At 48.4% G+C, this 15164-nt stretch overlaps 1 protein-coding gene across 2 annotated transcripts; it reads left to right on the plus strand.

The window, feature by feature from the left end:
- Positions 1–515: 515 nt before the first annotated feature.
- LOC138588140 (uncharacterized) lies at positions 516–14418 on the plus strand. 2 transcript variants are annotated; one of them, XM_069658039.1, is made up of 20 exons: positions 516–714; positions 976–1125; positions 1609–1865; positions 2843–2978; positions 3246–3440; positions 3888–4040; positions 5447–5664; positions 6429–6612; positions 6701–6862; positions 7077–7454; positions 9176–11119; positions 11328–11462; positions 11546–11620; positions 11713–11799; positions 11887–11978; positions 12098–12183; positions 12290–12353; positions 12463–12686; positions 13389–13535; positions 13624–14418. In XM_069658039.1, the coding sequence occupies exons 1-20, from the start codon at positions 595–597 to the stop codon at positions 13863–13865; spliced, it is 5049 nt and encodes a 1682-aa protein (XP_069514140.1). In that variant the 5' UTR covers positions 516–594; the 3' UTR covers positions 13866–14418. The 2 variants fall into 2 exon arrangements, with proteins under 2 accessions (XP_069514140.1, XP_069514141.1); XM_069658040.1 differs by lacking the exons at positions 12290–12353; positions 12463–12686; positions 13389–13535; positions 13624–14418 and having other exon boundaries at positions 11887–12023; positions 12098–12156.
- Positions 14419–15164: the final 746 nt, after the last annotated feature.

Raw genomic sequence — 15164 nt, forward strand, 5'->3', positions numbered from 1 at the left:
ACTTGTCGCCGTGCTTCTTGTAGCTCTTGGCATCTTAATTTCATCTTTGTTGTTCTCTGCTCAGACGTTTTCATTGTTCTGTTTGTCTCTTTTCTTTTTGGGAAAACTAGATAATAACCCAAAAACACTTCAGCTCATTCAGAAGAGCCGAGAGCTCTCCGGCTCTTAAATCTTCACACTGGCCTGATTTATTCAGACTCATTTTTAAAGTGCTGCTGCTGGTTTAAAAAGCATTCACTGATCTCCTCGAAGAAAATAATAAAATGAGGAACCTTTGTGACCTCTGTAAAAGCAGTAATCTGGTAGTTTTCAGAGTCTGAACCTTCGTGTGTTAGCTTTAGCTATGATGCTACAAACACAACGAGTTCCTGATGTTTTCAAATCTGCCTAAAGATTTAAGTTTATTCCATAATTGATTTTATTAAGGTTTTCTTACATTTTTATTTCGTTGTCTTTTCCATTTTCTTGCTCAGTAAATCACTTTGAGTTGCCTCTGTTAGAAATGTGCTACCTAAATAAATCTGCCTTGCCTTTGACCCCTTTCCTCTCCCTGTTCGCTCTCAGACTTTGTCCTGGCTGAAGGACAACGTGTCCATGGCCACACAGGTGTGTTCTGTAGCCAGCTTTGAGGGTCTGGAGGCGGCCCGGAGGTGTCAGCACGCTCTGGAACAAGAAATCCTCTCCAACAGAGCCAGGATAGAGGTGGTCAAAAGGGTAAGCCAAAGCACACTGTCATAGTCACGGTTTGTCTTAGAACATAAGCGCTGGACGACCGCCCTGAATGAAAATATCCCCCACATGCTGCAAACTGGGCACCTCGACAGGCCTGGCCTGTGTATTAATCAAATAATGAGCTGACATTTCATCTGAGGCAGCTTAACTCACCACAGACGTCAGATTAGATCTACATTTCTCAGCATGAGCCCCAGTCTTTAGTCATCACATGCTCACATCAGTTTAACGCTGCGTCCTCAGGAGGGCCGCGAGCTGGTCCGAGCTCAGCACCCGGGCGGCGCCAGGATCGAGGAGTTCCTCAGCCAGCTGGAGGTCTTGTGGGAGGAGCTGCGGAGGAGGCACCAGAGGAACGCTGTGTTTCTGAGGGCCTCAGAGGAGCTGGGCTTCAGGGTAAGCTTCATAAAACGCCTCACAACAGGCGCTCTGAGTCATACTGAGGAAAGCTACTTACCTCTGAAGTTATTGGGGAAATTTATGGTTATGACGGATGGTTCTGGATCAGGACTCCCATTGTGAGAGGCTGCATGCTGGCTCATGCACTCATGGTTAGGAGCTCTTTACTTTCATCTTTACCACCTTAACTGGCAGTCTGCGCGGTATATCCCCAAAATGTATCAAGGCTAATCCAAGGCGTGTAAAATGAACTGCTATATAATTCAATTATGGGATGGAAAGCGGCTGCAAAGCCATCCAGATTGATGACTAAGTTGGAGAGCGTGAGTCTTTTATTGCAGTCCCAGCATGGTCTACTTACATTAGGTAAACCTATTACGGTCTCCTTTGTACAGTACATCAGCTCTGTTTGTTTTTGCTCTGCACTTAATCACCTGCAAACCCTCTGGATGACCAGCTTTCTGCTTCTCTGCTCTGCAGGTTGTGAAAGTGTTGCAGGCCCTGGGCAGCCTGGAGGCCTGGCTGGAGTCGGTGGAGCTCTCCATGAAGGAGTCTGCTCTTGCCGGTGACCCTGAAACGATGAGCGTGGCTGAGAGGGAGAGCTGTCTGCTGGAGGGAGAGGTGGCAGCACGCAGCCTGGAGCTCAGCGCTCTGAGGCAGGAGGTGGACCGGCTCCAAGGGCACACTCACCCACACACACAAGGCCTGCCAGCACGCATGGAGGAGGTGGAGAGGAAGTGAGTTTTTCAGAGGAGGAGAGGTCAGGGGTTTCCTCATGATGTCTGTCATCATAGAAGCTCATGTTCTGGATATAAAATGTCAGACTCTGGAGGTTTCTCTCATCACTGCGGTCAGGGAATAAGAAGTCAGTGTTTCCGAGAGGTCACAGGTTTGGGCTGGCTGTGTCTGCAGTCCAACATGGAAGAGTTTATTCATAAAACCCCCTGTTCTAATTTAAGACAAACAATTTCACCCCATAAACCACAAACATATACATTACTACGTTGCATTTTACTCTCCAAATTGGCGAAGGGAAATACCCTCCATGCACTCACTCAGTGCAGGGATCATGTTTTCAGAGGTCTACCCCACAGTCCTGACATGCACTCACCCTCAGCCGTCAGTTTGTGTCAGACTCAGCCGTGCAGTGTTTGCATGATGGCGCCTCTCTTTGGTTGGCCCTCGACGGCAGGATGCTGCCATGGACTCTCAGTGAAAGCTGTAGTGCTGTCTGGTTGACTGGACGTACCTGTGTCTATAAACACGTCTCGGACTCAAGAACTCCAAAGAAAATAAAGAATCGGAAAGGGCTCAGTTTTAGTGTTTTCAGGGTGGGGGTGTTGGATGAGGCAGGATGAACAGTCTGAGGATCTGCTGGTGCAGGTGAAGCAGCTCCCTGAACAGCTGTAGGACAGTTGGGATGATGTCATTATTTAATATAACTTATAAGCAACTTAAGGCTCATTTGTTCTGGAGAAAATATCCTTTGAAATCCTCCCTTTAGCATCTCACATACAAACTGTACACGCACCGAGCAGCTTCATGAAGTACAGGATGTTTACATTTACAGCACTCTCGCACAGTAACATGCTGCGCGCTGTCTCTGTAATGTGGCTCTGCTTAAGGATGAAGGTGTGTATATATGGATGTGGATTAAAGTTAATGTGTAGCTGGTAACATTACTGTTGTGCGTGTGTGTGTGTGTGTGTCCCAGGTACCATCGTGTCCAAAGTGCCCTGACCCAGCAGCACTCTGAGCTGCAGGACACACGGATGCTGACGGAGTTCCTTGAGCGTGTGGAGCTGGAGGAGAGCCAGGAGCTCAGCGGGAGTCAGTACAGCCTTGGCCAGGTGAGGTATTGTGCACATTTCTCTTACATTAGTTTGGGTGAACAGATTAGTCTTGGAGATGTCTGACTCCAACCCAACAGAGAGATAACAGAAATAATCTACAGTTGTTTTGCTTCCTCTGATTTCACCAACCTCTTGTTTTGTGGCAGCAGCAGAAAGCTCAGTTATCAACATAAACGCACAAAGCCACACACTCTTTGTATAATGGATACGTCCAACCTTATTCTTTCCAGCCCGTCTGTTAACAACTCTCTCTGTACCCTTCAGCCTCTGCACAGTGAGATCTCCTCAGCTCCTACGTTGATGGGACTCCAAAGCAGTGGTGGCGGTGAGCCCCTGATAGAAAGCATGGGAGACCCTGTGGAGGAGCTCCGAGAGGCTGTGGAGATGCTGAATGACACTGTGAGGGAAAGAGGCCGATCACAGAGCCACGAGCAGGCCGTCCAGGAGCTGCTGAGCAAGGTCAGGGGATGGGGCTGATGTATAAGTCTCTGTAGCTGTAGGGAGCCGTAGTTGTAGTTCATTAAATCTAATGGCTGCTGCAAAGTTTGTCATGTTATAATGATCTTAAATGATGCTGAATGGTTTTTAAGTCCCTCTACTTCTGGCACAAACAGCTGCACAAACCGATGGAGCCACATCTGGTTTGCTTTTGTCTGTGGTTATGTACTTTAATAGGCCCCAAACGAGCCACCACTCCTCCTCGCTTCAGTGTTTTTGCACTAATTCGATTTATTCCTGCACACAGGTCAAAATAGCACACGCACACACGCCCGCAGGGGACTCCATGACACCATTTTTAACACTAATTTGCAATGTGGCTCTCATTGGAAAACAAATAATACACAGTGAAGCATAATGACTTAATGACAGCCTGCGAGTGCTCATGATGACTCTGTGCCTCGCCAGCATGCCCGCCTGGCCGTGCGTGTGGAGGAGTGTCTGTCCTGCAGCAAGGAGCTGAGCCTGGACATCCTGGAGAGGGAGACGGACATGGCCGTCCAGTGTGAGCCGGACCGCTGCGGCCTGGAGGCTCTGCAGGAGAAACAGGACCACCTGGAGGTGAGAGGAGATCCTGGAACATGACGTGGTGCTAATAAGATCAAGTATTTCATCCAAAGACTATAAATAATTGAAGAAGCCATCATGACATCGCCTTCCACTGGTTTGTTGACTGCCTTTTTAAAGCCTGGACTCTGGCGTGTTGGCAGTCCCCATGTTGGTTTATTGAGCCAGGTGACCATGTTTGTCAAGAGAATAATGAACGCCAACTTATAATAGCTCTACAGTCTACAGTCTAACTCTACAGTAGTTTGAAAGACAGATTATTTGTCTGATACTTGCATTAAAAATCCCAAAAAGTGACTGAGTTAGCTGAGGGGACACCTAGCGGACAGCTAGCAGCTCCCAGCTGTCACTCAAAGAGGCCCCGCCCCTAATGCTGCATCACTTTAAGCCTTAATATAATGTAAACAGGTGAGCTGTATAAAGATTCTCCCCGTACAGTTGTCATGAAGAGAGAAATGAGCTATAGAGACCCAAACTGTTTTTTGTACCAGGCTGTAAACATGTTTATTTCTGCTGTAAAGTTTAACATGGGGCTCTATGGGGACTGACTCACTGCTAGAGACAGCCTCAAGTGGACACCAGAGGAACTGCACTTGGAAGTTGTCACTCACTTCCATCCCATTGACTCTGACTTGAGGACCTCAGTGTAATGTAGCAGTGGAAGCACCCCTCTCCCTCCCTGCACTCCCCTCTAACACATTGTTCCACAGCCTGTTTCCTGTTGTGCCAGATTTTCTCACATCTAAAAAGTTCCAGCCCACCCCGCTTTGTGCTGTGTTTGATTTATTATACAAGCTGCACCGTGCAATCACACATATACACACTAAGAGCGTGCAAAAGTTTATTATTCACACAGGATATTTGTTTATGCGTGTGACTCATTCCTCTGTTGGCTCTCAGAGTGTGTGTTTGTGTGAATCTGGTGGGGTGTGCTGTGCGTCCGGGGGGTCGCAGGGTTGGAGGTGTGAGTTTGGTTGATGGTAAAGTTCTGTGTGAGTCATTTTTGGGCAGTGGTATGTTTATCACACGCACACACAGCTGCCTGGACGTGATACCAGTGAAGAGTAGAAATGAGCTAATCTCAAACTGAAATAAGCGTGTCGTCAGCAGTCAGGCATCCACAGCTCTTCAGGCTCACTGTAGCTGAGAAACATTATGGAGTATTTTTCCCAGAGAACGCTCAACACTATTAATTACTGCTCGTCAAAGGGAGAAAAAAGAGGTCAACATTGCTAGCTTCTTTTAGCGTGGCAGCACATATGCACACCATATGGCTCTCTGGCTGAGCAACATGCATAAAGATATGGGATGAGGTCATACAGAGATACAATTGGTACAGGCTGTCTGAGTGATACAGAGGATGATGCGAGATGATAGATTTTTATTGTGATTCTCCACAGATTGACTATGAAGTCATGAGGGAGGAGGTGGAGGAGGTGGAGAACCAGGTGTCCCGGCTGGAGGAGCTGTGCCCGGAGAGAGTGCACGTGCTTGGGGCAAAGATCCGGGCGATGCTGCAGGGCTGGGCGGAGCTGGGGAAGAGTGTGACGGAGAACAAATCACGTCTGCAGGAGTTCGTGCAGCTCCAGGACTTCTTCAGGAGCTACCTCGCCATGATGTAAGCGGGGGGAGGGAATCAGCGGGAGGCCAGAAGGGATGTTATCACGATTTGTTCCAATAGGATATTATTGTGATTCACATATGCTGCAATTATAATATCTTTTTCTAGCTTCAGATAGGCCTCCAACAACTTCTTAAGTTTTCAATCTGTTCATCTTACTCCAAAAATGTTTATCCGTCATTAAACCTGCTACAAACGTTTCATAAACTGACAGATATTTACAGTCTGCTGAGTGTGAACGTGTGTGGAGTCCTGTACTGTTACAGGTGTTTGGAGCTCGACAGACACTCAAAGAAAAAAGAGAGCAGTTGTTTTTATCATTTCAATAATGAAGTTTAATTTGTATTTCAACATTATCATAGATTTTATATAATAAATGATCAATACTTGGGGTCTGTGTTTTGATACAATATCGCCATGCAAAATATAACAATGCTCGATTTATCCATTTCCCCCACCTCTCGTAAGCGGGGCGTGGGGATGTTGTGACCCCTTCAAGGGCCAGACGTTCTTTCGTAATCCACAATGAGAACATCTGCCCATTACAGCATCTTCTAAAGGAAAGAACAGGATGTTCTCGTTGTCAAGCGCAGGTCCCTGGTGAAATGTATAATTTAGGACGTGTTCAGGAGGTCAGCGGGAGTTTCCTGGGCCGAGTGTGACAAGGCGATGAATGTCTGTGCTATCAGGGAGCGTCTGCTCATTCTCATGTGTGGCTTTCCTCACAGTCCTGTCTCCTCCTCCTCCCCTCCTCTGAACAGCTCGTGGACAGAAGACACCAGGTCGTACATTTTCTCTGATGCCGCCTTGCATCTTGGGAAAGATGGCCAGACGTCGCTCGCCGCAGAGCTGGACCTGCAGATCGAGCAGAAGTTTGAGGAGTTTGATGAGCTGGTGGCCACAGGGAGGAACATCTTAGACAAGGACCACCACCTCACGCAGATGGTGAGCAGAGTTACACACTGTGGACTCACTGCAATGCTTGGATGTATTGTAGGTTTGAATGTTACAAACCCCGAGTGCTGTCTGGCAGGTAAGAGAGCGCATGGAGGAGCTGAGGAGCATGCTCGGGTGGATCTTGTTGCACTGGAGGGCTCAGAAACAACAGTGGCTTCACAAGACGAGCAGACAGGAGCCGTCACAGGACAACATTTACTCTGAGGCCACGATGTGCTCTCCACTCACCTGTCCAGAGGTAAATGACTCATGAAATTAGTAAGAAATATTGCCCTGTCAAATCGTCACATGTCACTTTTTTTGTTTTGTTTTGTATTTGATTCAAAAAAAAAAAAATCAAACCATCTGTCCTTTACGTTACGTTTAAAACAAATGTAATAGGAACGGTTTAAGAATGTCTTTACTAGTGTGAATAATTGTTAATTTCTTTCTTTCCGTGGCCTCCTTCATAGAGTCCAACTTCTGTGCTAGAGGCCTACAACTCCCATCAGCCCCCAGTTATCACCTTAGATGAAGACAGACTGATTGCAGCAGGAGAGAGCCGACCTTCATCCCTGCAGCCTGGTCAAGCCGAGCCTCCAGATGAGAAGCACTTAGAGGACGGATATGAGGTCATGAACAGTATTGGACCACGGGGCGGTGAGGCCCCCTCCTCAGAGTCTCCCAAACCCTCCATCGTGGTCCTGAAAGAGACCGGCAGCCCTGCTTTAGGGGGCACGGTCAACCTCATCCTCAGCTTTTCTAGCGCAGGAGACAGCCAGGTGCAGGTGCTGGAGCCACCTGCTGGGACAGAGGAGGTAGTGGAGGAGGCCTCTGAGCCCGTGCACAGGGTGAGAAACACCCTCCTCACTCACACCAGAATCACACTTATTACTATTTAATGCGTTTTGTTGCTATTCCTGAAAGTCAGCCCTGCACATGCACTCTCTGTAAAGTCACTGCATGGGATCTCCCTCCTTCACTGTCTGCTGCTGATCATTCCTCCCTCCCTTCAGCCTTCACATCCTCCTTTTTTCCCCGTTTCTCCCTCAGCCTGCTGTGCCTCAGTCTTCTGCCTGTAAAAACTTTTGGAGGCGCTGCCAGGGAGTTTTGGAAAATACTTTGGGTAGTTTAAAGCGAAAGAAAAAGATTTATCGGCAGAGTGCGAACGAGGTAAATTGCGCGGTGTGAAGTGGCGTTGCATGCTGCGTCTCAAAGTGTGCTGGGACTGCATGCTGTGTGAGGTTGTTGTTTCTACTAACTCCTGGGCTGCAGCTCCCCCAGGCTGGTGTCTGTCTGTAAGCCAGGTACAAGACTTAAAGAAAACAAGCCATGACAAAGAGCTATCATGTGTGCAGTCACTCCCTCTCCACAGTCAGGACCGCTGTAGTTAATGTGAGCTGTGTCTGCTGTACTGCAGCCATTTTACCGATAATAATGATAACAATGTTTTATTTAAGTTGCACTGTTTATACAAGAAATGCAGCTCAAAGAGCTTCACAACAAAACGTTCCAGTCTTTAAAGGGGAAGCTCGCGGCTCTGAGAACATGACGTGTATATTTCAGTGTGTTCCTTACGTTCATCGCCGGTTGTCACTTTCCCGTTCAGCTCGTCTTGTGTAAACTCAGATAAATGGATTTATTCCCGGCACAAACTCAGACAATTAATCAGCTTGTGAACAATCCAACTTTCCCTTACGAGACTTTTCTTTGGACCTCCGCTCGTTCATTGAGCCTGGATTTATGCCTGGAAGCTCTGATGACAGAGACAGAATGAGGGTGATGAGTAAGAAGCACACACACGGCCTTCCTCCTGCTGTGGATGTTGACAGAAGCTCTCTCTCCTCCTGTCGTTTCACCACCAGCCTGATGTAAGCCTGCTCTTGTTCTGCTCTCTGAGGCGCTGCCACAACGGTGTAAAATAAGTGACCTCATCCTCACTTCCTATGAAACTTGTGCTCCAAAATGGCTCCCAGCAGGAGCGGGTCCTTAACGCCAACACAGGCGCAGTCATTAGACAGAGAACTGGTGCTGAACTTTCTAGAAAGGCCCCCAGACTGCACAGCATGATTTATAGTCTGGGGCTTCCACAGAAACAAGAGATTAGTCACAGAGTTGAAAGGTCAAGCCATTACAGCTGCACATGACGGCATGTGCAGCCACATGTGATTTTGATTTAGATCTGCAGGCGTGTAATCGCAGTCATGTCTGTGTTCTTTGTCCTTTCATCCAGTGTTTTTACATTTGTGTTGCTGTGTGAGGACTGGACAGCCCTTCATCTGTTGTTGTGTCTTCTTGTTAGCGTTGTGTCTTCTTGTTAGCGTTGTGTCTTCTTGTTGGCGTTGTGTCTTCTTGTTAGCGTTGTGTCTTCTTGTTGTGTTGGATGTTGAGGAAAGAAGCCGACTGTCTGAGTCAGTTTTGCCTCATCCATGTGTAACACATAGAACAGCTCTTGTCCTCTCAGACGGCTGCAGGACGCATGAGTCTCTCTGGGGTTAACCTTGTTTTTGTGATGAAGCATTAACCGCCTCAGTGATGTGCACACATGCCTAATTTCCTTTTCTTTTCACAGGTAAGTACCTACCTGCATGTGAAGGATAACAACCTGGCTGCGGCCCCTGTGTATGAGAGTATCACCCTGCCCCGCCAAAAGAGCCGCTCTGCAGCCTCGGCTTCCCCTACTTTCCTGCCATCTTCTTCCTCCTCATCATCACCGTCTTCCTCAGCGCCTGCCCCTCAGACGGCTAACGTGACCTTTCACCCGTCGACAGGGAGCAGCTCCATCTTCAGCAGCCTGAAGAGGATGGGCAAGAAGAGAAAGAGGAAGAGAGACACTCGCAGACACACCATCCAGAAAATCATGGGAGTGGAGGAGCAAACAGAAGAAAGGCCTCAGTACGCCTGCGATACGATCGCGTACGACACACACACGTGGCCTCTGAAGGAAGCAAGACGAAAGAAGAGTTCAGGAAAGAGCGGGGATGTAGTAGAAGGTACGGCCTACATGAAGAATCCCCTGCTGACGGACATCGACACAGAGTGTTCAGGAGAATACAGCATCACTCCTTACGCTGTCTCAGAGGGGCCAAACACTCTGCTCTCCACAAACCCTGTGAGGAGCCACTGCAGAGTCCTCTCTCTGGGCTCTGTGCTGAGCTTCGACCTGCCAAAGGACATGACTCTCATCCCCAGCATTCAGGACATCATCACTATCGCCCCTCCGGAGTCCAAAACAGGAGCAGGGACCGATCCGGACCCCCTCTCCCAGAGACACTCGGCCCTGAGCTCCTTCAAACAGACTCGAGCTGCTCCTGCTGCCGTCACACACAGCTCAGCAGAAATCAGCTTTCCTGGATCACAGACTTCTACTGTTGTAGTGAAAGATCTTCCTGATGAGGACACGAGCCTCCAAACACCACCTCCTCTGTCCCTGGAGCAGCAGGAGGAGGATCAGACTGTACCATGTAACGTCCTGTCAAAGACCCAGTACAGTCTGCAGGAGGACGCAGAGCAGGAGTGGGACAACATGTCATCAGAGGTCAGAACCAGAGACGCGACCGGTCAGCCTTCCCAGCCCCCTATTTATGTGAACCAACCCCAAAGTGAACATAAACACGGCTGCCCGAGTGTCCACACGCTCATTCGAGACCTAAACGGACACATGTACCATAAATGTGCACGACCCCAGAGTGTGCACGAAGAGAGTCCTGGACCTCAGAGCCAGGCTTCTCACATGGTCGTGAATCTGAAGTCCACAGTGAGCGTGAGTGTTCGTCAGGACTCTGTGGACTCTGGGATCTCCACCTCCAGCAGCATCAAGCTCTGCACCGATGCTCCGTGTCAGGAGCAGCCCAAAGGAGTGGTGGGCAGGCTCCTGTCCTTAGAGGTGGGAGGTGTGGACTGCACTAAAAGGAGGGAGGACACTGTGACTCCTCCGGGTCCATCAGCAGACTCAGCAGAGCGAGAGGCGGAGCCCGTCCACCTGGACCACCAGCAGTTTGAGGAGGAAGAGGAGGAGCTGGAGGACATCTGGAACCAGACGAGTAACTACAGGCAGAGCATCTGCTCAGACATCATGTACCAGCCCAACCCGGAGGAGCCCGGACCCTCCGAGAAACCAGGAGAGCCCCTCCCTCGCTCGCCTTCACCTCAGACCCCCGCTGTGCTCTACAGGAACCTGGCCACCGCCTCAGCACCAAACCTGCTGGTGGCTGAGTTCAGACTGCCCCCCCACATTCAGAGCCTGCTGGGTTACGACAAGGAGCAGACTCCTAAAGGTCACCTCCCCCCGCTGGCTGCAGGAGACAGGAGGTCCTGGGCGGCGTTTCCTAACAGAGAACCAGCCAGTAAGACGTCAGTGATGGTGAACGAGACGGCGTCTGACCCGGTGAAGCTGCCGGATGTCGCGGACAATCAGAGATATATTTATCAATACAGAGAGGACGAGGAGGAAGACGAGGAGGGGGAGGAGGCACAGGTGGGGGAGGAGACGGACGAGTGCACAGGCTGTTCACAGGTGAGGTCAGCGTGTGATAAACTGTGATGTCACAAACCTGCAGGCTGCAGCAGTTTAAATTCTGATCACTTTAACTGAATTAGTTTTAGTTTGTGCATTAAGATGACAACGAACAGAAACATGTAGTGAGCCCATAAAGAGGTTAATGATGTTGAAGGCACCATGACTGCACGAGCAGCTAATACTGTGGGGTCTCCTCTCTGCTCAGGACCAGTCGATGAGTCTGCTGTCGGTTCACGTGGGTTTGGACGGCGTCTGTCAGCAAAGAAAAGCCTCTCAGAGCCTGGACATCATGGAGAGGCAGGAAGGATCAATGGCCACCAGAGGGCGCTGTGTCACCCTGGTGAGTGTGACTACAATCTGTGGTGCTCACTGAGGAAGAGCTTGTCTTTCAGGCTTAATGTTGATGTTATTTAACCCTGTCAGAGTGGAACGCCTGAGCTGCAGGCGATGGAGGGAACGCTGGAGAGGAAGCACAAGCTGCAGTTTGGAGGAAAGAAAGTAAGCACGCCTCGTTTCAGTGTTTCAGCCGCCACAGTCGGCACATGTGAAGCCCGCAGTCAGCAGCACACACTCTTATCTTATTTCCACAGGCCGCCTCCAGAGGATGGAACTCCTACCACGCCGTCCTCCACAGACACACCTTGTGCTTCTACCAGGACAGAAAGGACACGCTGAGGGTGAGCAGGAGCCACAACAAAAGAGGAACAGACATAAATAATTAAAATGAATTGTATGAAGTAAGTCATGATCAATCTGTGCTGCAGAGCTCTGCATGTGGCCTGCCGCTGAACCTCATGGGGGCTGAGTGCTCACCTGCACCTGAGTACACCAAGAAACCCAACTGCTTCAGCCTACAGTAAGACTTTAATCCGCTCTGAATCAACCTGATGATGATCTGCAGGTTTGAAAGCAATGACTGACACATCGTCAGCTGTGTGTTTATGGAGGCTGTAATTGTTCTCTCCCTGCCCTCAGGCTCCGTGACGGCTCTGAATATCTGCTTAACGCCTCCTCCCGCTTTATGATGAAGAAATGGATGATGAAAATACAAGCAAACACAGGTAAGAAACTTTAGTGATCCCACACTGCAGGAAATGTATTTGTTGCCGCAGTGCAAGAGTCTGAAAAAAGGATAAATGAAAATGCAAACGTTATTTCTCCTAAAAGGTGCGATGGCGTCCGTGTCTCCATCGTCAGGTGTCCCTGTGGATCAAGACTTCCTGCTCTCCAGGTGACACTTGATGCTTTAACGACCTCCTGAACCAGAATGATGCATCTTAAATGCTTCTGACCTTTTAATGTTTCGTAGTAATAAAAATGTTTCCCTCCGCCCCTTCCAGAAACTCCTCCGTCTGCTCCTCCCCCTGCTCCGGCTGTCATGGTCTTGCCAAATGCTACTGCCCCTCCCAGCATGATGTCACCTCCACGTTCCCCAGACGCAAACCACCAGGCGCCGCCCAAACCAAAGAGATTGTTGTCCTCACCCGAGAGTTCAGTCACACGCAGCAGGGTCGTTTAAGGAGCGTGGAGGAGCCGCCGACCTCCTCAGAGGGAGGCTGCTGCGGTGAGGACTTTCTGCTGAGTGGACAGGAGCTATATTTACCTGGGGAGGGTTTACTGAACATGCATGTGCTCCACATTCACACTGAGAGGAAGCAATAAAAGCTCCACCCTCCATTGTTGGCTCCTGTATCTCCCCTCTGAGGCTGGTGGTTAGAGGATGCTCTCCTCTGTGCTGCTTATTGATTGAACATTCACTTTTCCCACGATGACTTCATCATCCGCGCTGGTTTCCCTCCTTCCTCACCCTCCAGGGTTCTGTTGGGTTCCTAAATGAATTCATGATTTGACTTTAAAGTGTTTCAGAGTGCCGTGTGAGTGCTTTAACCAACACATGAATGGCTGCTGCAGTTAGACCGTAGACCACTAGGGGGAGCTGTGGTAATACAGAACTCCATGTCTGACAATGAGAGCATCACAGGAGTGCACAGAGACGCTCACATCTATTGATACAGCACATGTTCATATGTAGTGCAGAGCGTTTTTGCCATTTGACGTGTTTGCTGTGAAATGAACCACTGAGTCTGAGTCTACAGTAAATGAGAGGTTACATGTTTCCTGTTTAAAGTGCTTAGTTCAACATTCACTCTCCATCTCAACCTTAGAGGTAGTTTTTCACACAGTATATCTCTCCTTTTGAGTCCAAACAGCAGCTGAAGCTGCCGATGATTAATCCCTGCGTTAATGATTGTTTGTCTCTCTCCAGCTGATGATGAAAGCCGTTTAAAGCAGACGATGACTCACCGACCGTCTGGAACATCCAGAGACAACACCTCCGTCCCTCGTCACTCCCCGGGCTGCAGCGGCCAGGACTGGCTCAGCAGCAAGCGTCGCTCCCACTCCTTCACATCAGGTGAGGGTGCAGTTAATAACCTCAGGGATTGGTCACCATCAGACAGCTGATTTTACTCTCCTAATGTTCCCTGTTTGTCTTCTCTCAGCTACTTTTCAGAAGATAAAGCCCATGCTGCACACTCCTGCAGGCCCCGGTCTGGAGACAGGCTCCAACTACTGTGTGACTCTGGTAGTAGGAGACAAGTCATCAGAGAGTCCGTGTGAGCGCCCCCTGCTGGCCTCAGCTGGATGGCAGCAGGACTCTCCGGCTCTGAGGAGCTTCACCAGCCTGCCGCGTCCACGCAACAAGTCCGTCTTTAAGAAGTTCTTTGGAAAAAAAGACGTCTGAGTGCTTGAAGAGAAGATTTGACTAATTAAGGTTTTTACAGATTCTAATGTGCAGTGCACGTATTCGTTGCTACTACTGACTGTATTTATGATCCAATGAGCTACCAGCGTCTTATTTCTGTGTGTTTTATATAAATCACTTCATGCTCTATAAAGTCCTCGTTATGTTTATGAGCGTTCTTAAGTTTAGGGAACAATCGTGTGTGAGTGTGAAATGTGTAGCTGTAGATTTTCAGTACATTTTCTCGCCAGTCTTACTTCATGTTTCTTGGTGTCGGGTTGTTGTGTTACAGGTTTCCGTTTCTGTATAAAGTCAACCTAAAATAACATTCAGACAATAACTCCGCTGAGTTCATCTCGACTCATTCATGTAAAGTATTTAGAATATCCTGAGCTCATGACTCTAACTGTGCCGGATCATTACATCACTCCTCCTTCACATGTTCAGTGTGTGCGCACCAAAACATGCTCCTCTTTTACAGACATCTGCAGTTTGACACTGCCTGAGCTTTTTAAATACTTATCATAGCAGAGACTGTTCATAATAAAACCTTTTTAAACATGATTTGCTTCATCTGTGATTAATTAATGAAGATATTTATTTTTAATCCAGTTGTGCTGAAAGTTGTTATGTAAGCCTCGTTGTCCTCTGCAGGCTTTGAAGAGAAAAGGGAAGAGATGAATAGAGAGAGATTAAAGGCCAGAACATCTTCACATCATTAGCCTTGTTTCTGCATATTAAAACCCTTCCACCATTCAAAGACGTGATTCAAACAGATCCATAATCAACATGAAGGACCCAGCATTCTCTGCAGACGTTTATTATGGCTGCATAATGAGTCATATGCATAAAGTCTTTGCAAAATTCTGCTGCTTAGCATTACAAAATATTCAGAGACTCCCTGCAAGACGTCTGAGGCACAGATTGGAGACGGCAGGGAGGGACGTGGGGCCAATCCAGAATTTACAACAACTCGAAAGAGCACATTTTCAGAAGAATTCAAGTGTGCATGTCTGCTTTAAAAGCTGCAGCTGCAAGCGTTAAAAGTTTGAGATGTCTTCAAATATTAGTTGTTTACGTGAGAGATGTTGAGAGCTGCAGTTGAAGTGAAAGTTCTGTCAGGGATTTTAATGTCTTTGGAAACGAGAAGCAGCTGAAATCAGATGAGATGTAATTCAATTTCAAGTTTAAGCCTCCGAGGCAGCGAAATTGTCAGTTTGTATACGAGGAGCAAAAGTAGTTCAACTGTCAGCTGCGAAGAGAGATGAAAGCGACTGAGCTGTAATTTACAGAGTATTG

This window comes from Semicossyphus pulcher, unplaced genomic scaffold, assembly GCF_022749685.1.
Source record: "Semicossyphus pulcher isolate SPU_LCO1_2020_fin unplaced genomic scaffold, fSemPul1.0.p SCAF_12, whole genome shotgun sequence".
Taxonomy (NCBI): Eukaryota; Metazoa; Chordata; class Actinopteri; order Labriformes; family Labridae; genus Semicossyphus; species Semicossyphus pulcher.

What these genes read in the sequence shown, in the direction of transcription:
- LOC138588140 (XM_069658039.1), top strand. Translation starts at nt 595, where the DNA reads ATGGCCACACAGGTGTGTTCTGTAGCCAGCTTTGAGGGTCTGGAGGCG. An exon ending in GAAAATACAAGCAAACACAG is followed by an intron (nt 12,184 to 12,289) that starts GTAAGAAACTTT and finishes TTCTCCTAAAAG; the next exon opens with GTGCGATGGCGTCCGTGTCT. An exon ending in CAAGACTTCCTGCTCTCCAG is followed by an intron (nt 12,354 to 12,462) that starts GTGACACTTGAT and finishes CGCCCCTTCCAG; the next exon opens with AAACTCCTCCGTCTGCTCCT.